We start from the raw sequence: 27,615 nt of genomic DNA on the forward strand, positions 1-27,615 counted from the left end.
GACTTCTCTCAGGGCTCACACAGGGGTTGAGGACTCAGGAAAGGCAGGGGGTGTGAAGTCACAGACACCAAAATCAAGAAAAGGCTCTGCAGGTATTTCACTGATACAACACAATGATTGTCTGGAAGTACCATGAAGAGCTCAGATCAAGTCCTGAAGACAGGAGAGATGGGTTACAATAAACAAAGCCCATAAATTGTATGATCCTGGTCTCTGTGAAGAGCAAGCTCTACCACAGTGAGCTGAGCCACACCAGTGAGCACAGGGTGACACAAAACCACATCTGGCCTTGGATATTAACAAATGCAATTATCTCTCCCTGCACTGTAAATCCTACATTGCTTTGGGCACTGTACATCTTATTTGATCCTTACATGTTAAAGTCCAAGCCACACCCCTCCACCATTATTTTTTGAGCTGTGTATGGGAATTAGAAATACAGATGAATCTATTTCTATTTGTAAATAGGTAGCCAAGACTTGTAGACACAAACATATGATGAGAACTAGAACATCAACATCCAGTGTAAGGGATACATCACAAAGGTGATACATTACAAAGGTGTTACTGGGTTACAGAGACACACGTTTGGCTCACACGCTCTGAAGCGTGGCTCTGGGGACACTGCAAAAATGAAACAGCTCAGAAAGCAGACAGTGTGTGCACTCACTCACTGTTTGCACTGACCAACACCCCAACAGGAACACGTATGCTTGTACTCCACTCCCTGGTGTTCTCAGATGTATTTTAAACCACAGCACAGCTAGGCCGCCAAAACACCGGCCTATGGGAGAATCTTCTGACAAGTATCAACCCATACATCATGTCAATGCAATTCCTAATCAAAAGCTTATCAGGGCATTAACTAAAAACAAAACAAAACAAAACAAAAAAAAAAGAGAAAGAAAAAACCATTATAATTTGATTTTGAGTAGGACAAAAACTGTATTCTGCCTCATATTTTTCATACATTAAGCATATTGCCCTAGCGGGGTAAACACACCTGTCAAAACTTGCAAGCTTTCTTAGCTATACCTCAGTTTCAGAGTGGTGAACACAGAAATCACATCATTTAAATAAATGCCATGTTACATGACAGCTTTTTTTATGCTACATGATAATCTGAGAAGCATGGGTTGTCAGTGGAGGCAGAAATGGGCCCAAGGCACTTCTATTTCACTTGAGCATCAGTAAGACTGAAAAGAGAAGGAGTGAGCATTAGGTCACTACAGAGCAGCTCTGAAGGAGATTTTTCTTCTGGGAGAATTTATATTTAGTTTCATAAATAAAATCAGTCCATTGGAATGAGAGAGACAGCCTTCCCTAGATATATTACTAAAAATAAGTTAATGTATATATCTGCTTCTCCTTGAAAAAAAAAAAATTGTTACCAGCTGAACATTGATGAGGTAGCTATACCACAGAAATTCTATAGCATTGCCTTTAAAAATTCAAATTACATGTAGAAATTTAAATTTTTCATCCTTTTATCTTGGAGCTCAGCTCTAGAATTTTAGAGGGTTTTTTCCTTCTCATTCTGTATTTGTAAGCTCCATGTTTCCTTTAATTAAGACCTCCCAAGACTACCTATTTATTTTTGAAGAATAAAACATGCTTACTAAATGAATTTTATCACACTTTAGCAGGTTTTAAATCTATTTAGAAGGTACCGCTGCAGTGGAGGCCAAAATTCGTTCTAATGTCAAAGAGAAAATATCCTACTCTTAAAATGCCAGTTGAAACAGAGAAACTCTGCTGTTTTTAATGGAATTCTTTAAGGGTTATACCAGCCTAAGATAAAAATCTGGCCCCAAATGAAGAAGCTAATTTTTCCCCTACATTAATTGAAGATAATTTCTTAGATAATTAAATACCCCAAACTATGATCTCTGTAGTATCACATTATCAGTTTAAAAGTATTACCTAACCATTGACATAAGCAGGATGGTAAATCTACCACCTTTTAAAAACAACATCATGCACATTTTGATGTAAATTATGCACCCTGAATTTTTACAGTTATTGACTACACAGTGGATTAAATTCATTTCCACACAGTTACTGTAATAGCAGCTTTGACAAAGAGCTTCTGGCATGAGCTCTTGGATCATGTGCTTGTGTATGAAGGCCTTTAAAGCATGGCAGTCCCATATGTGCAGCCATAAAGGTAACCCAACAGGCCTTACAGGGCATGCACTGTCATTTAATGTAAACCCCAATGCTATAAAGTCAGGTTGCTTGACAAAACTAAAATAAGTAACACAGCAGAAAAATCAAGAATTTCCAGCCTCTCTCTCTGCAGAATGTTGTCAGACTCCTATCACTGCCTGTCACTCATGGTATTTTCCTTAAAGTATTATTTCTGTAGTATTAATTTCCTGAATAATTCAAATTAAATTGATTCCAAAATAATACCCAAAATGACACACTTATTTTTTTAGAAGCAAAAAAACATTTTAAAATTAATCAAACTTCAGTTGATGCTACAGGTCAGTTCAACTCATGGTCTCTGTAATATGTATTATTCTTGTATTGTCAAGATGACCACCAAGATACGTTTTAGAAGAAAAAAAAAATCCTGCTCTGAAGAGTTTGCAATCTGAAAAGCAAGGTTGGTAAGCAAGTAAACAGATGTGTATAAGCAAAATATGGACACTCTGCTGATACTATTAAGTTATAAAAAGTTGTAAGAAAGGAAAGAAGCAGATACTGCTTTAAAAACCACACAGATATGCAGGAAAAAGCTCTGGTTAGCCTACAGAGTGAGATCATTTGAACTGCAACTCAAAAACATGGAAAGAAATGAAAAATGCTTGTTATTTGTTCCTTTAAGAAGCATTTCAGTAGAAAACATATATTTAATGGCTATTTAGACAGATTCACTGTTTTTTTGCTGTCTTTTCCTAGAGGAAATAAAACCAGATTTAAAAGGGAAAGATGCTAACATTTTTTAAGAAAAACTTTCCTTTTTCTGTGGTAAAAAAATTAATGCCTATAACTCTCAACTTGCCAAATTCATCCTTTTACCAAGCCTCTACTCATCTTTGTCTAATCACTCTTCCACTTTCCCCACATCCTTCACCATCACCTGTTGATTCTTGCTGATGAAAGCAAAGACTGAGGTGTCTACTGCTGACCAGGAGGCTAATTGTAGCAAGTGATCCTAGCACAATTTGGATTTTTATGCTAACACAAACTTAGATGGTTTCATTCTTCTTCTACATAAATACAAATCTGATCTGGTCGCTGTTACTCAGTGGCAACAGTCGGGAGCAGACGGTGCCACGAAGGAACAAAGCTGCTTGGGAGCAGACTGATGTTTGGAGTGGGATTTTCTGCTGAATGCACTTGTCAAATTCAACCTTTGAGCCTGTATTGATTTACTCATCCAGTCTCTTATTTCCTTTCTGTTTTAATTCTTAAATACCTGTGCATTTGCACATTCAGGATAAAACAGGAAGGATGCTGCTCTCCTCCTGTAGCTGTAAGCTTTCTGAGCAGGGCTCTGGCTCCCTGTAACCCCAGAGTCCAGCAGTGCTGTCCTTCCCACCAGTGTATCTGACTGCAGCAAAGGCTGTGCTTCAAGCCTAACCAATTCCTAGGGTTTGGCTTGGCCTTAAAGAGCCAAACCTCCTTTCTCTTTGTTATCAACTTCTAACATTTTCAACTTCAATTTTTTTATACATTTCCCTCAGCTATTTGAGATCACAACTTCACCTACTCTCATCTTCTAAAGCAGTGCAGTGTCTCCTCCAGAAGCCAACACATGACACACATCCAGTACAGACATCTAATGTGCTTTACTTTGTCCCTCCAAACATCTGTTTTGACTGCACACACACAAGACTGTTTTATGTTTTCTGTATGTTACTTTTCACAACAAAACAACTGTGCCCTAATTTTTGAAATGTTCAAGCTATCTAGAGAAACAGGAAATCAAAAACAATTCTTAGGTTCTTTTATAATACTCGGTTTTTGCCAAATATAAAAATGTCAGTGTAAAAAGCAGATACTTATATTTCATGATGTGCCAGAAATTAAAACTGCATTTTTAGCATTCTATTAACTGAAGTGCTTTACTGCTCACAAAAGGATTTTCATATTTTTGTAGCAACTTACAGCAAACAATAGGTATTTTAATCTAATCCACTGCAATTGTGTAATTTTTGACCAAATTGCTGTTGATAAATAATGCAAGTATTACGTTATTAATTTTTTTACAATTAGGTGACTAAGAAAGCTGTTTATTGCCTTCCGTTATACCCTCTGTTAATAAGATCGCTGTTGCAGATGTTCATGTGTGCTGCATTGATGTTTAATGGTGCATGATGCTCTAGGTGGTTCCCATAACCTTGCTTTGTCTACTATGAGCTGACTCAATTGATATGATAATAGAGAAAAGAGGTCTGAAACAAGCTGGGCTGTACTGGCACAATTTGCATAACCTTTAAATTTGCCATCACTGGATAGCCAACTGCTCCTAAAAATTCTTATTCAGTTGTCAGCGACGACAATGTACTGTACAAACAGCATTCTGCAACTGGACAGGTGCAATGGGAAGAGAGGGCACACACAGTTTACTGCACTGTTATATTCTATCAGGAAATGCACTTATTATCAAATTTATAAAGCAAACAATTGGAGTAGGGTTCTGCAGTTCCATTTTTGATCAATTGCTATTAGACACAACACATGGCCTGGCATCTTTTCAGGTTCACAGTACAATATCACAGTGTCACATTACAAGGGACATAAATATTTGGTTCCATAGACTCCTCTCTTATTTAGTTTTGACTGCTAATCACTGGGGCAGGCAGAAGAATCACTACAGATTAGGAGGGCAGTGCGGGGCACAGGGTAGCGAACTACAGCAAACAAAATCAGTGTATGCAGCCTCCCAAACTTTAAATCTGGTGTCAGACTACTTTGCATTCTGTTTGAACAAACATTAGTATTATATCACTGAGAAGGTATAGCCAAAACATAACAATATAAAACCAGTCCATGTTTACCCTGCTCACTAAATCTGCTGTCTGTATATACTCTATGCCAGGTCTGCTTCCTTTACTGTCTTTATTATTCATAACAAAGAAAACAGTTATGGTGAAAATAAGACAGAGCCTACTTTCATTCAAATGGGATCAACTACGTAACTACATAAATATTAGTTGGCATCCAGAGGTTTATATCTTAACTGCCACTCCACAGTCTCAGGTGTGTCAAGGCCAGGTCATTGGTATCAGACTGAGATGCACAGCCTACTTTTCACATATGGTAGTTAAATAATTTCCATTTTACATTGTATCTAAAATCTGCCGTGGAAATCACTGAGCCAAAGTGATCATATAATCTCACAGTTCCACTTTTAGACAATTAACCATTTCAAAGCACTCCAATTAACCTCCCACATGCCATCAATGCTCATTCTATATGTTTTGTCATCTTACACAAAATAAATTCCAAGTCCCCGAAGTCAGGCAATGCAGGACCCATTCAAACCTCCCCATTGTCTGCTTTTTCCAGTAGCCAGGATCTCTGCTCTGTCCCTCCTGGAGCTAAGGATTTGTCTTCCATTTAGCCATCTATTTCCCACAACTTTCATTGTCTGAAATTGGATGCTGCAGCAGAGAAACTTCTAATCAAAGGGCCAGTTCCTGCAGTTAATTTTCATCCAGGGACACCATACATACCCACATTTTACTCTCCTTCCATTCTGTGCAATTATTCTATAGAGGCTGTTTGAGCAGGTAAAGATTAGAGGCTTGAAAACATAAGTTCCATCATTTATGGCAAAAGCATGACATGGATAGCTGCAATTTAAACGTTTCTACAATGTTCATTCAACTGTAATCACAAGATGGGAAATAAAATCTCTAAATTAAAGCTGATGGGGCTACCAGAGTCTGTAGGGCACCTTCTGAGTACAGATTCTGCTGTACAAACTCCTCTGTGATGATCTGTTATGAAATGAACTGCTGTCTAGTAAAAAACAGGCTAACACTGCCAAAATAATGGAAAAAAAATATCTCTAATGGAAGATAATCTGCCTTGGTGCCAGTGGTCAAAGGGCGCAGTTCTTTGTGCCCCTCACTTCTACCACACAACAAAGACACCTCCAGGTAAAATGTGTTATCAAACCTTTCAGCTTACATAAAGTTTGCTTTTTCTACAACCTCTAGGTAGACTACAAAAATTGAATCACAGATTCCAGACAAGGTACAACACACAAAAAGACACATGGATCAGTATAACCCATTAATATTAATGAATGTTTTAAGTTCTCCATGACCATAATCAATAGCCAATGAAGTTAATGAGATCTTTCCATTGATTTCAAAAGACACAGGGTTGAGCCTCAGAGACAACAACACTGCAATCTCTCAAGCACTCCAGCTGATAACATACATGGATAATTTGCCTCTTCCCATCCAAAATTTCAGGAATAAACAAGAGATGCTATCTTATTTAGACTGGTTTTGAGGAACGAGCAATATACCATTATAAAGGTCCATATGGAGCATTTAGCATCTTTAATTGAGGAGCAGTCAAGGCCACAGTAGTTACCCATGTTGTTAATGCCAGTATGAGATCCATAAATAAGACAACTGTTATTTATTTAAGGAAACACAAAAAAGGCCTGAATGTATCATCCTCCCCAAAGGCTGAGATTTTGTTTTGTTTTAACTTTGGGCCTTGGAAAGCTGTGATTCTAACTCTTATGTCTTCTAACATATGTAAGCCCATCCAATAGATTTAAACATTGATAAGCAGAGTTTTTAGTTCAAACTGGCCTTGACCTTGGGCAGTGTGACATTATCTGAAAACCATTAATGGTCTGAAACTAAAGGAAAAGCTCATAAATAAAAGCAAAACCATACAAAGGTACAAAGGCAAAACAAAAAAACCCAACAACCCCAAAACAACACAAAGAGGAAGTTTTATTAAAACTATTGATCCTGACCTAGGGCACCACAGACATTGATCTTCCCACATCTCCACAGGAAAAAAAAAAGTTAAGCCAACAAATTATTGATCTATTATGAAACGTGCTGAACAAGCCATACATTTAATTTCTTACAATGAAAAAAAAATAATCATACCAAATTAGGATATGGACAAAATCTATTTCTCAAAAATTATTGGTAAAAAATACTATTGGATTAATTTCATAAAACAGACATCCTGTTAGGATGATTCAACCTTAAATGTGGGGAGGTGAGAAGTGTATGCACTGTAAACCTTCAAAGCATAGGTTTCAGATTTCAACTCATTAAAGCATATGTTCTTAAGGAAAAATGGCTAGTGTCCAATACTGAATACTGCAGGAACAGCAAATGAATGCACAGAAAAGGACAACAGTGAACTTTCAACTTAAAGCACAAATTTATTTAAAAGTATCTAGGATTATTATTTTCTATGAAACGGAATACTATAGCTTTGGATTTTCTTCAGTTTTTTTCAAAAACTCAGAAAAATATATTTAGACTGACATAACACTGTAGATGTAGAAACAGTTGCTGAAAAACTGAAAGTCACCAGAATTCCCTGTTTGGTGTGCATGGAGATGGGTGGGTAGGTAGGTCGGTATAATTTTCAGAGAACAGGGATAACCTTGACAAAGTTGCATCAATTACATCTATAAGTGAAAAGCACAGTTTGAATTTGGAAGGCTCTTCCAGTGCTTCCCAATTACTAGTTCTGCTGTTTCACTTTCCTTTTAGTTGAGTTCTAGAATAAAATTGGTGGTTTTCAGCATATGAGATAACGGAGTTAGTTTACCTTCTGTGGTTCTGTCCCTGTATTCTTTGCTCTTTGCTTTGCAGACACATTCTCCAGCAGTATCAACCAATGTTGAAGCTACTTCTATTCCAACTTTGGAACTAGAGTCTTTGTTGCTAGATGGATATTCAAAACAAAGCACCATGTTTTATGCCTCCAAGTGAGGCTCCACAGCAGCTTCAGCCAGTTTGCAGACATGGAGCCTCATCCTTATCTCCTCCCATGGCAAATGCTGCATGCTCTCCTCCTCCCATGCTGGCACCAGCACTCATCTGGACACCGCGAGGGGTAGCTCAACACCTCACCAGGAAGCTTTCTGTCAGTCTGCGCAGGCTGATGAACTGCCCCACATGGGTGGAGAAGTGCTGGCAGGGTGGGAGGAAAAGTAGGGGATGGAAATGTGTGTCCTAGGAGGAGCCATCGACTTCTGATTTTACTCTGTTTAAAACTGCCATGGACCCCAGTCTCAGAATCTTCTGCTTTGAGGACAGAGCCATTCTAGCCATAGAATGTGTAAGGTGAACCCTCATTTCCTCCATGACTGCTCAGAGCAGGGCCCTGCTTTGGTAACCACAAGATTCAACTACTACCATTCTCCCTTCTTGAGATTTGTGGTAGGCAGTTTCATGGTTTGAGCCAACAGAATAACAATGTATTGAGTAACATTTTCTGAACAAATACCTCACAATTCACTCAAGTTGCAACTAAAATGATACAAGTTTTTAAGTATTACAGCCATTAATTAAGCCATTTTAAGTATTACAGCAGATAAAAAATAATAATAATAATAAATTTGTAATTTATTGCAAATTAATTCTGTGGATGCTCTAAACAAGGAGTAATATCAAAGGGAAGGACTAGTTTCTTAGAAAAAAGAAGTATGCTTATTTGGGATTTAATGGCACCTGAATCAGTATCTTACTGTAAATTTGTTCAATTTTACTCTCCAGAGTCAAGCAAGAAAGTCCTCAAGTGATTTAAGAGGTGACCTTACCAGAATTCCCCTCCCCAAGTCCAGTTTCACTGCTGTGTGCACCTGCTCTGGAGTAGGATCTCCATCCTATTTACGCCATTTCTAAGGGAGCTCTACAGCGCAGCGGGCACCATCTTCTTCTGAGATATTTAGATTCATTTGGGATAGTAAAAACAAAAGCTGAATGTGAAGAATGGCAAAAGTGTCCAAGATTAATGGGCTATAGAATTCTTTGTCAATCAATGTAAAAAAGGTGCCCATTTAAAAAACAATTTAGCCTTAAATACACAATGATGGGCTCTAAACCACAAATTACCACACCATAAAGAAAAATTGAAGTTATAACAGATAATTCTATGAAAATGTCAGATCAATCATAAGTGGCAGCCAGAAAAGCAAGTAAACTGTTAGGAACTATTAAGAGAGGAATACAGAACAAAAAATACAACTAAATTAAGCCACTTTTTAAATTCCTCAGGAACTTGCAAGTGGAACATTCTGGTCCTCCATTCACAAAGACTAAGCCGATCTGCAAAAAGGTGCAGTGAAGGGTGGCTCAGAGTGTCAGAATTATGGATCAAACACAGAACAAGTACACAGAATACAAGGAGTCTGGAAAACAGATTAGTACAGGGGAGATAAGCAAGAGTTCTCCAAAATCAGAAGTAAAAGACATTATACATGGAATGATTAAGGACTGGCCGTGCAATACAAGCAGTTGGAGGCAGCCAGGAACACTCCTAAGTGTCTGAATACAAACAAATAAGGGGATATATTTCTTCACATAACACAGACTCTCTGACACTCATTATCACAAGACATGTATAATAAAATACTACTCTGGCCTATTAAGCACAAAGACAACATCTGTAGTTCACAAATCCCCAAACAACATTTTGCTGGAGTGTAATATGGAACTATTACTCCAGATTTGCTCTGGTTTTATCCTCTTTTCCAAGTTCCCACTGCTGTACACTTGCAAACATCACGTTAGAGACAGACCTTTCATCTGCCTCAGTCCTGCTTCTACTATTTCACTCTGTATTGCCACTCCAATATCATATAATTTCTACTACCTAAGCAGTGGATTTGTCTATTCATAGTTATGTCCCCAAGAATCCTTTTTAGAATTACAGTATAAAAACTGAAATCCTAAATCCATGTATCTGTATCTGAGAAACAAATCCAAAAATTCATCTGTGAAACAAATACAGGCTAGTTCTAAGGAATGGAGTAGAGGCCCATATTTATTGTCCTTTAACAAACATGGATTCATTCTTCCACAGCATAAAGGAGTAATTTTTCCTCAGAATTGTAGAATGTAAACTCATTGTAGCACCTGAAACTGGAGCTAGGTTTGATACTCTTTACTACTAGTGATTATACATCAAAAAAGGATTTCCCATCTTCACTCTCAGTTTCTGGGCTAAATTGGTGTACTGACACCATTGACTAGAGAAGACGTTCTTAAATCAATATGAAATCACTGAAACACACACATGTGCATATTTACATATGTGTATACATATTCTTTGAGGTGCAGCAGTCAGTACACTTTTAAGTCCAGTCAAGATACCTGTATCCAGGAATTTAGGTTTTAATAATGTGCTTCACCTGTCTAATAAAATGCTCAGTCTTCCACTCCCATGCAGCATAAAAGCATGAATATTCTCAGTTACAAAAAGGTATTACCAGCTTTGCTATTCATTAATCCCTATCAACAAACGTTAATTATTAATTTAGATTCTGTGGTTTCCTAAGACACAAATAAACTGATTATTTTGGGCTTTCTGGCTCACTTGTTAAACCATTAGGGGACTAAAATGTCTTTTTTTTTTTCTAAATCCACTTTTGTTCTTGAAATTTTTCTTTCTATTTGTGAATATGAATGGATAGGGAAGAGTGCAAGTGTGTAATTGTGTGAAAAAGAGAGCACATGGTAATAAAACTCAGCTACTGTTTCCCTGAGTTTGAGACACTGCTCTGGGGTTGTATAAATTCATAGGAAGCCTACTTGATGAAGAAAAGGCTAGTCAAGGTTTTCCTGTCTGGAAGGCCAAGCATGAAAACTGTAAGCAAGGAATAAAAATAACATATTTTCTTGCTTCTTAGAGAAGAACACATTATATTCAGTAATTTAGAGAAGAGGAGCTGCAAACAGACCCACCATGAAATGTCAGCAGTGTCAATAGTATTAAATGCTTCTATGTTTAATAGATAGGCTTACAGGGTAACATGTTGCTCTGTGATTGCAGCACAACCTGACAAGGAACACCTACTGACCTCTGTTTAGAGTGGGCTATATGCTTGAACATCAGCCCTCTTTATTCCCCTCAAAAAGCATACCCCATCATGCTATTACGATCTAGGAACGGCTCTTAAAATCTCTCATTTCCACAACTGTGATAAACCCTCTTAAAGAAGGGGGTTTTTAAAAATTCTCCTAAAATACTTAAGATCTAACATATACTTACAAAGTAAAAGGAATTTCATAATTCACAAAACATCCTATCATTTGCCATTATTTTAATTTAGATCAGGTTTTAGTTCTATTCAAACACAGAAACTTTTAATTTTCAAACATATCTGTATACATTACCATAGAAACAGTTGTACTGGGTGACATCAACACCCATACAGCTCAGTCTTCTGTTTCAGATAACATGTAGAGGCAAATGCTTACTTATTTCTTCAAGAACAAGGGCTTGGCAGGCAGGCACTAAAATTTGGCAACATTGCAATTTTATTGTGACATATTAACTTGGCTACACTGTACTGACTTTAATTTATGGACTTGATCAAACAACAATGATAACACATAGAAATCTACAAAACTATTTCTGCATGCACTATGTGGTAGGTGCACTAATGAATTTTTAAGACATTTTACCACATTTGCCAAAACTACTAATAGATTCCCGGAAATATCTCAACTAATGTGTCCCAAAAAATTAAGATTTAAGTGGTTAGTAAGCCTGACCTGAGCTGGCATTAATGCTTGAATCCTTAGAAAATTCCATTTTTACTGCCATAGTCTAGCAAATGAGATTATTATAAACATGCCCTTAAATAGAGGTGGTTCTGCAAACATCAGGGGGAAAAAAGAATGGAAAATTCTATGTTCACCCCTAAACATGCCAGATTTCATCATTCATAACTTGAAAAATGCTGAAGTGATTTTCTTTAAATTTGGATTGTTTTTCTTTCCTCTATTAAAGCTATAAAACAAGCCAAGTTTAAAGTTTGTAGCTTCAGCTGTTCTTGAATTATGCAAATATTTCAATATAAAAGCATTTCCCATTGTTGAGCTGATTTTGCTCAGACTTTCTGAAGATTTCCCTTTGGGCCAAGACCAGCCATAAAACGTGTCTGAGTAAAAGTAATTTGATTAAAACCGTTATGAGCAGCTCTGTAAAAGGGATAGCTTTCACAGCATTTGATTCTGACGAACATTAGAGCACATACAGATAGGACATGTATGTTCCTGCCAGAGCTTGTGATTTTTGGTGCATTTCTTAAAAGCTCCAGCTGCTGAAATCAGGAGGCTGCAGATGTTCATTAACTTCCCCTGCTCTCTCTGCTTACCTATTTCTTGTGGTTACAGAAACAGTGTGAAATGTATCCTATAAGCTTAGTCAAACCTCAAAACTCAGTCAAATCCAGAACATCAGGCCTACTAAGAGGGATATCAGGGAGCAGGCTGTGGTAGTGGGATCGGAGTCTTGATAGCCAAGGAATTCCCAGGATGGCTGAGGAGCATCCGCACAAGAAATTAACCCAATACTGTTCCTCAAATCAACATTTTTTGAGCAAGTCCACAGATCACATTTTCAGTTACCAGTCCCTTTCCCTAAGTATAATCCTCAGTGCTGAGAGGTTTTGTCACAGGAGTCTCTCACAGGCTTTTTTTTCAGAAAGATTTTTATCAAAATTCAGTTATGTTGGGGATCAATGATAGAGAAAATTACAATCTTTTTATCTGTGCTCATTCTTAAGGTCACTGAGAAGGTCCAACACCCCCAAGTTTTTCTGTAAAAAGATAAAATTCAACATCATCAAAAAATGCACCTCTGGCTGGCCAGAGAGGTTGCAGATATTCCCTGGAAATGTTCAAGGTCAGGTTGGACAGGGCTTTGATCAACTTGTTCTAGTTGAAGATGTCCTTTTGCATTGTGGGGGGTAGGACTAGGTGACCTTTAAAGGTTCCTTCCAACATAAACCATTCTACAATTCTATGATATAGAGAGGAAAACCTCACACCACAATCTGAGCTTGTGCTCAGTGGAGTCCTATTAGAAGGTGAACTAGTAGTTAATTTAGTCAACACTTCATCTGCCACAGCTCCTGTATGCCAATCCTAAACATTCCTTTTCTTCCCTCTAAAACATACTGATCACACTCAGCTTGAATTTGAGCTTGCCTCTTCCTTGCAATGACAGAGAACAGGAAGGAAGGGAGAGAAAAGGGGCCTTGGGGCTGGAGTACTGTGATAGAGCAGATATGAACAGACAGCAGAAAGACCCAATGCACTCCATGATAAAGACAGAGAAATTTCTCCTTTGGAAACACAAATAATTCCGACAGCCAAAGAAAGTGGACTGACAAATGGGAATTAAATTAGATTGAGACTGCTGATGCAGTTTTTGCTTCTTACTGTTTCCATGATCTGCTCCAGCTGCATGGACCTCTAAGCTGTCTGTCAATCCATACCTGACTGCCTACAGCTTGTGGTCTGAGGTGAGCCACCAGTACTTTTTGGTAGACATTAAAAAAAGTATAAATTGCAGCAATTCATAAGATGACTAAAAATCTTTGCAGTATGGCTAGGCCAGATTTTTTGAGGAAGGTGCTTTTTCAGCTGTCTCAGTCTAAGCTCTCTCATACTCTAGAACTATATTCTCCAATCTGTTTGGTCAATCTTTTCTTTTAGTAATAAGCTGTGCCTTTCTGCCCTAAGCTCTACTCCTGAAATACCTGTTGATACTTCCAACCTCTGGAATGTTCAGGAATCGAGAACTGTTGCCACAGTTCTCTCCAAATGTAATGACCAGCTGCTTCTGGCCTTCTTCATATCACACACACCTCTACCCTGCCCTAGAAAGTCCACGTCAAATTTTCAGTATGTATCATTCTGTGCCTCTTCATGAATGGCCTGGCAATCTGCAACAACCCCTTTTATCCATCTTATTTCCTCTCCTTCCATACAGAACCGTATCCAAGTATATTCCCTCATTATTTCCATAACCTGATCCTCACCTGACCTACACATAACTCTTCAAAGAGGTGCACCCTCCTCTCGCAACCCAACCCCATGACTGCCTTGGCTTGGAACATCCTTAAGAGAGCCTTTGACGGAGCAAACAGAGCTCTGTTACAGATGTCCTCACAGCCTTCCTGCTGCCTGTCTCATTCTGCCATGATGGGAGCAGGGGAAAGGGAAGGAGGATGGGGGTGGCCATCTGGAGGTGACTCTTCACAGAGCGCAGCCTGTTCCAAGCCACACAGGGTTGGCCCTCCTGGTTGCCAGGGCACTGCTGACTCATATGCACCTTGCCATTGGCCAGGACCTTCAGGTCCCTTTCCACAGTGCTTCTCTCCAGCCTCTCCTTCCCCAGTCTGTACACACAGCCAGGGCTGCCCCATCCCAGGTGCAGAATCCAGCACTTGCCCTTGTTAAGCTTCATATGGTTGGTGATTGCCCATTTCTCTAATTTGTCAAGGTCTCTCTGCAATCTGTCGAGGTCTCTGCAGAAATATGTTGTTCAACATAATAAACATGTTGTTCTTATTATTGTTAACCTGGACAAAATATAAAGCAGAAGGTATGAACAAGCATACCCAAATCCATAGCTGACTTTGCAAATACTATTTTAATCTAGGCACAAGCTCTTGGAGACTTTACCGTTCCCTCAAAGGCAAGATAAACAACACAGCCTGCTTTTTTGAAAACCATACTTACTCCCATGTATTAGAAAAAAAAAAAAAAATAAAATTTTATACTGGTAACTCCTAAATTCTTCTAAAGATAATTTAGAAACTTTTATACTTTCCATTGCAGGTTTCAAATCTAGACCCTGATAGTTCTGAAATAAGTCTCTTAGCAGCACTCTATGCCATTCTGCGGTATCATCATATGCTAAATTAAGGGACGCATCTTCCTTTTTTCATTATTATTTTAATGTGAGGAGGTGGGAAAAAGATGGTCCACACCAAAGAAAAAGGGAGAAACAATAACAAATTGGTATCTCTTTCGAGAATTGCCCCACAGGCCAAACATTTTTATGTTCTTAATCATTATTAAATGACTTAACATGACACACAGAGCCTGGCGAATGATTGCATCCTGACACAAGAACGAATTACAAATGAAATGAAAGATCAAGCTGTATTAGAGGACTGCCTCTGGGAAATGAAAATCTTTAATTCTCTTTTATTATTGACATTTATTTGGCTGCCATGAATAACAACATAGCAAGGAGATTCAGCTATGCTTGTGCGCTGAATAGCTTATCCCACGGCTCAAAACTGCCTTAACATTTATCATGTTTGCTTTTGTAGCTGACACCATTGCATACAGTCTCTATCCATCTCACATTTATCATGCATATAAAGTGCATTCTCTAATTTAAGTTCATTTCATAGTGAACAAACAGCTAAGATTAGCAAGTGTCAGTCCTCAAATAAGCTCCCGGTTGTAAAAATATCAAAGACGGGATTAATGGATTTGTTAACAACTCCAGTTTGAAGAATAAAAAAAGTACTCAGTGAAAATTAAATAAGAGTACAGGAGGGATATATATAAGATTTAGGTTTACTACGTTATTACTAGCTCATGTATAAAAACATTTTTATGCTGCTTTCTTCAGTCAACTGTACAACACTCAAGTGGAGTGCCTCCACATGGGCCATTCACACTAGGCAGTAACTTTCTGGAAGGAACACTTCCATCATCATTCAGTGAGATGCACATACCCAACTCTCAGTGACTGGTTTCTATTTCCTTCATAACAGTTTGTAGCTAACAAAATAGGGGAAGAAGCAAGCTACTGAAGAAATAATTCAAACTGCTGCTAGGAATGATCTTTACAGCAGTGACATACCTGCTTAGTGCCTAGCTCTGAAGCCACAGTCTGAAGCCAATTCTGATTTTGAGGAAAATATCGTATGAGTAAGCACTAGTCCCTTAGGTGCAAAGCTTCCTCTGCTTCACTTGATTTCCAAAGGAGGAATTCAGGCCAGCCTAATAACTTACCTTGTGAAGGAATGAACTACTAAAATGGCTTGCCACAGCACATGTTTTTAATAGCTTTATTTAGTCTAGAAGCATAGGTGGACAGAATTAAAGAGACTGTCAAAAGGTAGGCAGTCATGTTTATAATGCTTCAATCTGTGCGTCGTACATCATCAATTTAGACAGCAGAAACCACTTGTATCCCTGCTAGAACACCTTTTTCCCATATACTCTTTTGAGAATTGAAGAGCAGACAGCTGAGAAAAGCTAAAGTGAGACTTTCTGCTCAGAGCAAAAAAAGCCTGGAAATTCACTTAGTACTGAATTTCACTTCCTCCTCTTTGCAAATGTTTAAATATACTACACTGTTGCACAGCTGTTCTCAGCAGGCACAGTGTATTCTTGTTTGCAGCAAAGATGGCTACACAGATAAAATCTCAAGTCATAAAAATCTGAGTAAAACCAACTGGATCAATATTTTAAATCTAGGTTATAAAAATGTTCAGAACTAAATTCTCAGGCATTCTTGTGAAATAAATAACTTCTTAAATTCAGACTCTTGAAACAATTAAAAGCACAGAAGATGAGAGACATGGAATAACATCAAAAGGCAAAGGCTCTGACTACTATTTAAAAATTGTAAAAACCACAACTAGTAACTGATTAGCTGGAGTATTTACTGTGAGCGACAATGGAGATTTAAAAAACATACCTGTAGCCAATATAGTGTCATCTTTGCCTTGGGTAAAGACTACAATTCGCTGCCTTTTAGTGTTCACCTTCGGCAGGGCTTGTGTCTTCCGGGCTATCTCTTTAATGTCTTCAGTCTATTAAGAGAGAGAAAGAAAATTCTTGTTACAGCATACTGGAGTAGTGGGAACTTTATTAGCAGATCAAAGATATATTTTCTTACAGCTAGGTATAAAATAGACTTTACTGTCAGTAGAGGAAGATTTTTAAAAGGAGGAATGCTTCATTCTCCAAAGAGTTTATGTAGTACTATGAGACCATTGTTTTTAATCTTGATAATGATAGTTCAGCTATTCCAACCACTACAAAACTGCAAAGCTAACAAAGGAATTACACAGCATTTCTTAATGAGCAATTACTGGGTTTCTTTGCTGCTGACTGGATTCTAACTATACCTATCATAAAATTAAAAATAAAATTGGTAAGATTATGTTGGATAAACTCTGAGAATGATTTTCATCCAATTTAGCCAGGTTTTATACTATTGTAATACCTCTGACTTCAGCATGCTTACAAATACTTTCTCTAACTTCCCTACTGCAGCTGGTCCCATCAAGCAAACTGTACACTGTACCCCTGAGAGGGTGTGCAGCCCAGCTCCCACTAGCTGGTTGCATAACTGAGATGCAGAGAAGCAAAGGGCAAAAGGTATATTCAGTGGGGCACAGAACATGACCAATTTTCTAAAGGAAGGTTCACCTGCAAAAGTTTCTGAAATCTTCATTTTAAAAGAATGTTGTATTTCACTGTGCATGTAGCTAAGAACAGAGAACCTGGCAGACTGAACCAAACCTCTCATTCGTCCAGTGTCTTACACATCAACAGTTTGGAATGTTTAAATTAATGCAGCAAACTCTAACACCACCACTTGTCATTAGAATATTATAATTTCTTTTCTCACAGTTGCCCTACAATCTGAACGAAAAGAGTTTCAATTTCTGATTGACTTAGTTTTCAAGCTAATCTATAACAGGTATTTCTGTTACTGGAATTAGCATCAAACCCTTTTATAATGCTATATGGGAAACGTTTGTTCTCAGATTTATCTCAAGTCAGTAAGTTCTACAATGTAATGTATTTGTTGCCATAACTGATATATATTATTTTCTTTTATTTTTCTAACATTAGGAAAGGAGTATGTATGATTAATTATTCCCCTTGCTATTTACTGTGTCCCACTTTGTTCACATCTGTGTTACAAAACACTGTATTTTTTTCCCCAGTTTTCTCTTTGTACAAGGAACTGTAGTGAAACATAGTAAGGGCCTAGCCTTGAATATATGAAAATATAATAATACTTTCTGCATTGCTTTGTGTATTATTTGTTATGAATCCTAACTTACTTTTTAACACTACTACTATTACAGACAGAGAATATGCCTGGGTTTTATATTTACCAGCATCCCTTTAAGTGAAAATACCTACTTCTTCTGCAACACTTTCAGCCTCCCTCTAATTTCTTAACTTGCGTAGTCACTGAACCCATTGATTTAAATACATGTGGCAAATATGAAGATAGTTTCCCTTTAATTATTGGTCTCTTCACCTCTTTTTAAAATTCTCTCATACTTTTCATTTCCATGTGATACTCTCACTTGTGTTATTTCTTTCTTCCTCCTACTTAGACAGCTAATAAAGCTTTTAGAAGGCAATGTCTGCTACCACAGAAGAGAACTGAGGACAATAACAGGGGCCATATTACCCCTAGTTCTCAGAAGGCAAGGAGTCTCCTAAAGATGTCAGAGAAAAAAAAATTGAAATTGTTGCTCTTCTGCTTTGAAATGTTTTTTTTTTAAGAGGTTTATGAACAGCAGGGATCAGCTGGTGGCACAAGCTGTTGAATACAGGATGGATGGAGAACGCAGCCCTCCAGCCTGGTAATTCATAGGCTTACCAAAGCCTTGCCATACAAAAGTTAACCTCAACTCTGAACCACTTCAGGCCTTGATAATTAAGAGATCCACAAACTAAAAATTGCAATAAAGCATCACGAAGATCAAAGGAAACAGAGGAGAGGTGTTTAGTTTTTGCTAAGTAGGAAGTAGCTACTAGTGACTTTATCAAGCACATTTTCAGTGGACTAAAGCAGGCACAGAAATCAAAGAGCTTGAATATATTTGTACAATGTATTTACAGGCACGATGAATTTTAAAAGGAAAATGATGAAGTTATAATAGGAGAAAATGGCATGATCAAGAGATGATTTCTTCAGCTTAAGGAAGAATAAAGATTAACTTAGATGAAGAAAAGAAGACCCCGAGGAAAGATATTAGTGAAGAGTGATGGTAAGGATGAAATAATGTAGACAGGGAAAAAACATAAAAAGCACATACGTTTTCAGGAAGAATTAAATATATAATAAGCATGTAACAGTAGAAGGAAAGTATTTAGGGTGAAGAGGTATTTTTTTTTCAAAAAAGCAGAAATTCCAAGACACAATCTGTCTGATAGTGCAGACTTTAGAAATAACTGAATAATGGTTTCTGTGAAAATTAACTTGATCATTTATAGCCAAAATTACTTCCCATACTAATTTTTTTCAAAGGAAGAGAATAAAATAGAGCTTCAGCATGAATGCTGAGGAGTCTTTAACTTTTGCACAGTTTTTTCTTTTAAGGTACAGCTGTGATATTTTACAATATGTGAATATTTACAGCTGAAGACAGCAGAGGTACTAACGGCCCTTATTTCATTGTCAGGAAAATGTCATCAAATGTTGCCATCTCTGATTTCTGTTCAGAATAAATAGCCAAAATGTATATTTGTTTAGCAGTGATTTTTACCCGCCCATTTACTGAGTTTTTCTTACATGTCCTGTGCTTACACACATGGCTGAATGACAAGACTGTACTCGTTTGTGGTCCTAAAGCCTCTATATACACATCCAATTCACAGGATACTGCCATGTACCCACTTGAATCTGATTTAACAAAGCTGACATACAAATCTCACTATGGCATGATTTGCCTGTTGATGCTGCACCTGAAAAACCTCTCATGTGGCTTTCACTGTAGCAAGCGGGATATTTGCATGGGAAGAAAGCGTAGAAGATATCCCAGGATCGGACAAACTGTGGCAAACCGCATCCAGCTGGAACTGCTATCAAGCCGTGTCTTCTGGTTCCTACCTCTGAACAGACACCCAATAGCTGGGACTGCCATAGCCCTGACCTAAAGGCAGAAATCCTTTGAAAACAGTGGATTTGTGCAGTTTACCTCATTAACTTGAAGACCTAAAGTTGGTCCAGGCTAGCAAAACTCTCTCTAATATGGTTGCTCAATGAATATGGACTTAGAGGAGGCCTCTAACAAGAAAAGTTATTTTGCATGGCAGCTGCTACTAACCCCTTAGATATTTACTGCCCCATTCACTTCAGTTTACTTCTTGGATTGACAGAATTGAACCTTAAATTTTATTTTTGAAGTAGTATTTTGTTTTCCTAATTTCTACATAGAAGAAACAGGAAGTTGCCTTTTTGGAAAAGCAAAATCTCATAAACCATTGTTATATGAAAATTATTAGAAAGGTAATGAAAATATACAGTATGTATATATATACACTGTATATATATAGTATTAAAATGTCATAGAACATGAAATTCACAAGAAAACCCCAACCCCAGTGATGTTCAGGAACAGACAACATCAGAGGTAATGTTCTATTTTTGATTATTACAGGTAAGTATTGGTCAGGGGATAAAGTGAAGGAAATAATGGTCTTCAAGTATTGTGATTGATTTTACAAAAATACTTTGTATTTCAGAAAACTACAAGGGAAAACTAACTGTGGGAATGGTGCAGCATAAAAATTAAAATTCCTTTGAATGGAATTTCCTTACAAAGAAAAAAACAGATTTGTGTCATGGAGGTGTTGTCTCCTACCTATAACAAGACTTAATTTCTTCAATTTTACTGAAGTAGTTTTACTGAACTTCTCTTAATTGTAACTTCTATTTTTTTCAAAAACTGTTTCAGGTACATTGGACTCATTCCATGTATATAATATTAATATAGTAATAGATTTAGTATACAAAACTGTTGGGATTACTGTGAGGTAGAACAAAAAAAACATAAACAAACAACTAAACAAAAGGAGCTAGTCATCAACTGATTCTCTATGCTAAGATTTCTGATTAAAAAAAAATAAAAGTGTTTCCAGGTGGCAATTCAAATGCATTTACCAGCTACTTTTAATCACTTCTATGAAAAATATCCTCTTGATTTTTGCCCTGGTCAATCAAGTCCCTTCCTTTAATTTGCCATGCTTTACCAGTTTTCCATTCTCAATATAAAAATCAAGCTTTTAAGAATTGCTGGAGATTTTTTTTTATTTAATTGAAAGGCTAATTGAAGCTATTTGAGTTTTTCATAAGATGCTTTATTATCAGTGTGATATTTTATTTTATTTTATTTTTTGCCTCCACAGCACAATAGAAAACAAAACTGTGGACACTTATCAAGTTTTACTCGTCTCTGTCAGCAAACTTGACATGTGAGTCATTGCCAAGCAAGGGAGTAATAAGAGATAAGATCATAATCATTGTGCACTTTACTGATATGCTGTAATCAAATGTGGCAGATTTAGGATGTTCAGGAGGAACTGTGCTAAAATCTCTAAGCAAGCACTAATGGAAAGGTTAATATGATGGTAGTTAGCAGACACCAGCAAAAGCAGTTTGTCACTAGAGCTGAATTTAAACCAGGCACATTCAAAGTCTTTAGCTCAAGGGGGCAATAAAAATATAGAATGGGTAGACTTAATACACTACTTCCTTTCTTTTTATTGTCTAGCTACCAGAGGGTACCAATAATTTCTTATGCTTCATATTTTGGAGGCATCTGTGAAACTCATTCATTAGCATAAACTCAAAGTGTATTTTTATGCCTAACAATACAGATTATACAAATGAAAATTGACAGTGATAAAAAGTCTTGATTTCTACAAAGCAGCCATGAGAATTTGGGAAACATAAAATGAAATGGGACAGCCCACAGTTTTAATAGCTAAAACAGTGATGGCACTGATGTACCTGCTGGTGTATGGTTCTAAAGAAATCTAAATTGTAGAACAAAAGCTGTCAGTCTTTCCCTCTTTTTTTATCTGCAACAAACCACACACAAAAGTGGCACATTCTGCAAGTGATGTGGTTTGAATTGCGCGGCTTCTGTTATTTATGCAAAATGGGTGTTGAGCAGTCAAACTCCTCTCTATTCTTTTACACTGCAAACAAATCAATTAAGGTGGGTCTTATTCTAGTCAAAAAAACCAACATGTAAAAGGATTTATGTGTGTTCGGTTCTGCAATTTAGATTTCAGTAAGATCACTTACTATCGGCAAAATTAGCACAAGCCTTGTCACATTAATTATAGTATTTAAAACCTGCCTGTTTGAATCGGTTAGAGACCAATAGCTGATGGCTGTCCAGATTAAGCTATCTGAATGTAGCCAATGGGAGGTACTAGTCAAATAAATACCTCGAGAAGATGAAATCAAAAGCTCTGAAAATCACTGCAAAATCAACAGCATTTACTTCAAGAAAGTAGAGGATCTGACATTTTTAGAGCTCAGATGGAAAACACCAACTCGAATATGTTTTGAAACACAATTTCCACACTACCTTTTCTAAAAAGCAGCTGTTTGTAGAAGCGTGGTTTACATTAATCAGTACCTAACAATTTTATATAAAACCTTTCTAAAATTCATTTGCATAATGATAATCCGCATATGGCAGGGTTTAAGTTATTTAAGCGGTGTTATATTTCACTATTTAGTCTTGCTTCACCACTGCTTTAGCAGTGAATCCTTCTGGAGTGTAATGCAGCTAATGAGGTAGCTTTTTAACTGAACAAACTGACAGGTCCCATATCTGCAGAGGCAGCTTGAAACCGTGCCCAACCTCTCGGCTTCCCAAGAGGCTTTTCAAAATTCAATAAATAACATCTGTAGGCGATGTTGGGTGCAGACCTAGCAGAGTGCGTCATAACACTGAGCTGGCAGAACAAAGAAACCATGACGACTGCCAAGTTTCCATGGCAACCGCTGCGAGGCTTGGAGAGTATAATAGCACATCAATCATTGTCCAAAAGAACTTCATTATCAGCAAGAAAAAAACCTTTAGGATCTGTTTAGTGTGCAATTGTGGGTTAACTCACCTCAAAGCCTTGCTCTCTAGCAAAAGTGGCAGCTTCCTGAAATAATAAAAAAAGAACAGTTAATTATAAAGTGCTAGATAATGAAGAAATAACACATTTTGAAACTCATTCAGCCGGTTTTCCTTTTACACGATTATCTCAATATAGCCATATACAGTTGTTCAATTCTGATAGTTGCACCCAAAGCTTCCCCCTCTTCCCTCAAGCCCAACAACAGTACAATGTCAACACATTTCACAAGTTCAAATAAAAAAGGTACAATATGTTTTTTTCCAAGTGGGGAAAGTTACTTCTGCAGATAGGACTTGAACTAGCAGACACCCCTTAGACAGATATTTAATTGAAATTGTATCCTATCTCCATTTATGTATGGCACTTCACGGGATACATGTTATCAACCCATTTTTAAAAAAAATCATTTGTCATCTACAATGCATTAAAAACCAGGATCACTAAATGTGTTCAGACCCTTGTGGCAGAATCAGATGAACATTTAAAAATACTCTGATGTCTTAATCACTGCTTTAAGCAATTTAACTATGTTCTTTTCCTGAAAGAACAGAGGAAACATCACGGTATCAGAATGTCCTCATGTCTTATTTATATTAATTGGTGCAATTAAAAATCTGTTTAGAAATAAAAGCAAGGGGATGGAAGACAATAGCAATGTTTATCCCTTACTCACTTTCTATCTTAACACTGGAAATATTGCAAAAAACCCTTGAAGTCTTTATGTTTTAACTTGCATTCTTTCAGATTATCTTTGCCAATGATATTAATAGAGGAAAATTTTGAGCCAAAATGGTGAGCTGATCTAACTAAACAGAAATAATTACTGTACCAAAGCAATCCAGTGCGCCTAGGAGAGGTTTTAGTGCTTCAGAAAACACATAGTTGTGGACCCACATGATCTGTCAATTTGGGGGCAATAGAAGAATTTGAAGTGGGTACAATTGATTACAACAACAGTAAGTTGAGGTTAATAAAATGTGATAAGCTGAAAAGCACAACTCCTCAGGCTGCTTCACTGCAGAAACATAAGGCTGACCGGGTTACCCTTAGCTGATGTTGACAGAAAAACTGAATCATGGTCCTGACAATTGGGTGCGGGCAAGGTTAGCCACTTTGACAATTTACTTACAATTGAATCCCTTCTTGTACATCACACAGTCAATGACATTTGCTAGCCTGGCTGTCAAGAAGGAGTGTAGGGTTCAAAGATATCATGCAGTGTTTTCCTAAACCAGCATGTGATTAACAAAGCCTATGCTCATATGAAAAAAGGAGCCTTGCAAGCTTCCACTCTGAAGTGATGCACTTACAATGAACTGCAACACAATCAAGAAAGCCTCAAATGGGACTGTGACACAGAAAAAAAAATAAAATAAGAGAAATAAGGGAGTGATAAGGGGGAAGAGAATAAGAATATTGACTAAAAATTATGTCTCGTAGCCAAATAATTTCTTTAACCTCAGATTTTTGGTCATGCAATTGAAATCGGAAGTTACACTGATCTGCCCTAAGGGATTTCTTTAAAATCCCAATACAGCAGGACATTAACATCTGTGTTAAAACTATTGTCTGGCCAGGAAATTGGACACCGGTATATGAAATAAAAACTGTTCCAGTCAAGTGCTGCTTTCTTGTGTGGGAGACTTTGAGAGAATTCATCTTAATTTTCTGTACTGGGGCATCCATGCACAGCACATGTGTTTTGGAAGACTTGGCCCTTCCACAAGAAAGGATAAATGATTGCACATTTGTTAAAAAGTATCTTGTCTTCAGATTCTCCTTTAAGAGCGTCATCTTTTAGCCTGGTCTGCTGCCCAGCTACATGAATAATGGCAGCCAGCATAAAATCATAGATTTTCCTGCAGTTGACCTCTAATCTAAGGGTGCCTGAACACGCCAAAGAACAACAGCAATCTTAATTTTCTTCTCTTCTATCAACTCAACCTCAGAATGAATCCTGAGCATCTTATTTTAGTAAGGATTCTGCCCTAGAAACCAGCCTCTCTCAGAATGAGATCTCTTTAAGAATTAAGGCCTTTCCAATAAAAAAAAAAATCCTAAAGCTCAAAACACACATTTGGACTGTACAGTTTGGTGTTTGTGAAACACTGAGAAATGTGAGGCAGGCTCTGATTGCCAGGGACAGTTCAAAGTAAATTAACCAGATAAAAGCAATGAGAACCTTTTAGTATCTATTCACAATAACAGTGAGAACAGGAAACAAGCAGAACCCATCTGTGCAGCCCTAGGGCACCTCATACTGAGCTTCATGTCTCTAATAAAGTAGTCAGGTTAAAGTCTAAGTGGATGTAACATGTGGAGACTGCTTGGGTTACAGCGGCTAGCCGGGGCGTTCCCTGATGCAGGTGATAATCAGTATGATAATCACTATATTTACAGGCTTTCCATTTTATATCTGACATTGAAAATCACGAAGAAGGAGGGATTAAGGAAATAAACAACCTACACAGAAGCTTTACTGCTCCCCAGAGAATGCAGCATTTTCATTCATGCGTGACATGCGACAACAGCAGAGCAAAACAGCGACAGAACAGAATTTTCTTAGGAGGCTTCATTTCACATCAGGAGTTCTTTCAGTTTTGATAAACTTTACACATTATTCATTCATTAACTCCAACTCAGCATTTTCAGAGCTGCTTTCTCTTACTGCCTACAGAACATTTCATAAAACCCTCTCCCCACCTTATCACTGTTTCATACTAAATGTATTAAAAACTCACACTCCTTTTTCTATACAATCTTTTTACTAACTGTGACAGCAAATTTATTGTTGCACTACCTAAAGTAGAAATGAGATTTGTTTTTAGTTGTGAAATGTCATTTGTCTCATGCTGTTTGGGAGAAAAAAAAGCCTAAATACACTCATGCTGACAAAACCTGTGTGCAATGCTGCTTAATGGGAGTAACACAATGTCACCAAAGTTAACACACACCCTCTCTTTGCACAATAGTGAGCAGTTTACACAGGAAAGAGAGATTAATTAAGGAGATAACAATAAAAAAGACAACTTCCTTTAGTGCTGGCCTTGCTGTAATGCTAGAATTTGCTTGCTAGCTGAAAACTATTTCCATTCTTGCATGTATTTTACTGCTGTTGGAGTACCAGCTGAAAACTATTCCCATTCTTGCATGTATTTTATTGCTGTCTGAGCCCCAGCATTCAGTAAAAGGAACTGTTTATAATCTACACACAGGCTGATTTTAACGGGACTTGTTAAAATCCTGAGCCTTTTTATCTGCAGCAGTACAAACTATTTGTTTATAAGTAAACAGAAACATACCCTCCAAACACAGACTCCATCAGCCTCTGCAATCCTAGGAGTAACATATAATCCCTCTGTTAGCCCCCTGTGTTAGAATACTTTTATGATTATAGAGTTAAAATGGCTCAACTTCAATAATTGCATGTTTAGTTTGCCATGAGACACAGAAGGCACACCATATATTGAATATTCTTGACACATCCAATTTATTTTTTTTTGTTGGTACCAAGGTTTTATGATTACTTGATCAAATTACAGCCAAAATGGTAACAACATGCATAGTTGCTTAAAATTAATTCATGTAGGCCAACATAAAACTCACGCAATTGCACTGAACGGCATCTGAAACCATGTATTGCCAAAATTAACTGACAAAGGCTGTTTCAAATACACCAGCAACATTATTATCTACAATATGCATTTTAACCTTTGTATGGGGAAAAAAAGGAACACTGAAAACTAAATTTGCATTTCATTGCCAAAATCAACATTATCTCATAAAGAAATGATAAAACAGCAGGACAGCAATGATACCCTTGCACACTGAATGCATTTCCCATAATTGCACAAAAAAGCAAATGCAGGGGACGCTGAAGATAATCCCTCCCCTGCCATCCTTCTTGGTAGGGAAAACATCTCACAGGATCACCTCAACTCACATATTACAGTACTACCCCCTGGATTTGATTTACTGTTTTTAATTGGGAGATTACTGACAGGTTTTGAGGGAGTTCCTACTTCATTAACTGTAAACTTCCTGACTTGCCCAAAATATCTCCTATTTACATTTTCAGGAATACCATCCTCTTCTCTCTGCACAGCAAGTCTGTGACGGGTTCAGCCCAGCCCATGACTGGATGCAACCTCAAGCCTGCACACACACAGAGTATGTGCAAGTGCAGAGGAAGGTCCTCACAGCCCAGTGCAGAGCAGAGTGCATAACAACATAAAGAAATAAAAAAAGCAAATTTGTGTGGACTCACTCAGTGAGAAATAATAAATGACCATGAGGACCATATACTTTGTGTCTGCATTTGATGGGACAATTCCTACTGGTAACAACCATGTTTGATTGTAATTTGAATAGTACTTCCAACACTGTACCTTAAAAGCTTTTCTAGACCGCTAAAATCTTCTAAAAATGACTCTTAAACATTTCCTCCCTTTCCTACATTTCAGAAGTATGGATTGTTAGTTTTCATCTATTTATATTGTTTCCTTGAACACACTGAATCTCGCTCAGGTAATTCCCTTTTTCTGCAGTAAAATCATTTGCTACCATTCATCCCACTCCTGAGTTCATCTCCAATCCTAGTGTAAATTTGTGTCCTTTGTATCCTCCCTTGCTTTTCTACAGATTGTACTGTTTGTGACAACAAGTTGCTTTCACAAATCTCTAACATTAAAACCCTGTTATCTAAAAGGAATGGGTG

General features: G+C 37.4%; 1 protein-coding gene across 2 annotated transcripts in view; it reads right to left on the reverse strand.

The window, feature by feature from the left end:
* ADK (adenosine kinase) overlaps nt 1–27,615 on the reverse strand; it is a 273,021-nt gene that overhangs the window by 24,636 nt on the left and 220,770 nt on the right. For both annotated transcript variants that reach the window (XM_005520516.2, XM_014250563.2), the window contains exons 8-9: nt 22,887–22,922; nt 16,696–16,810 (exon numbers count right to left, since the gene is read on the reverse strand). In XM_005520516.2, coding sequence (XP_005520573.1) covers nt 16,696–16,810; nt 22,887–22,922 — 151 coding nt within the window. The remainder of the gene's footprint in view (nt 1–16,695; nt 16,811–22,886; nt 22,923–27,615) is intronic.

The sequence above is a fragment of the Pseudopodoces humilis genome, chromosome 9 (genome assembly GCF_049639895.1).
Source record: "Pseudopodoces humilis isolate 2021_Gansu_Grassland_sample_001 chromosome 9, ASM4963989v1, whole genome shotgun sequence".
NCBI lineage: Eukaryota > Metazoa > Chordata > Aves > Passeriformes > Paridae > Pseudopodoces > Pseudopodoces humilis.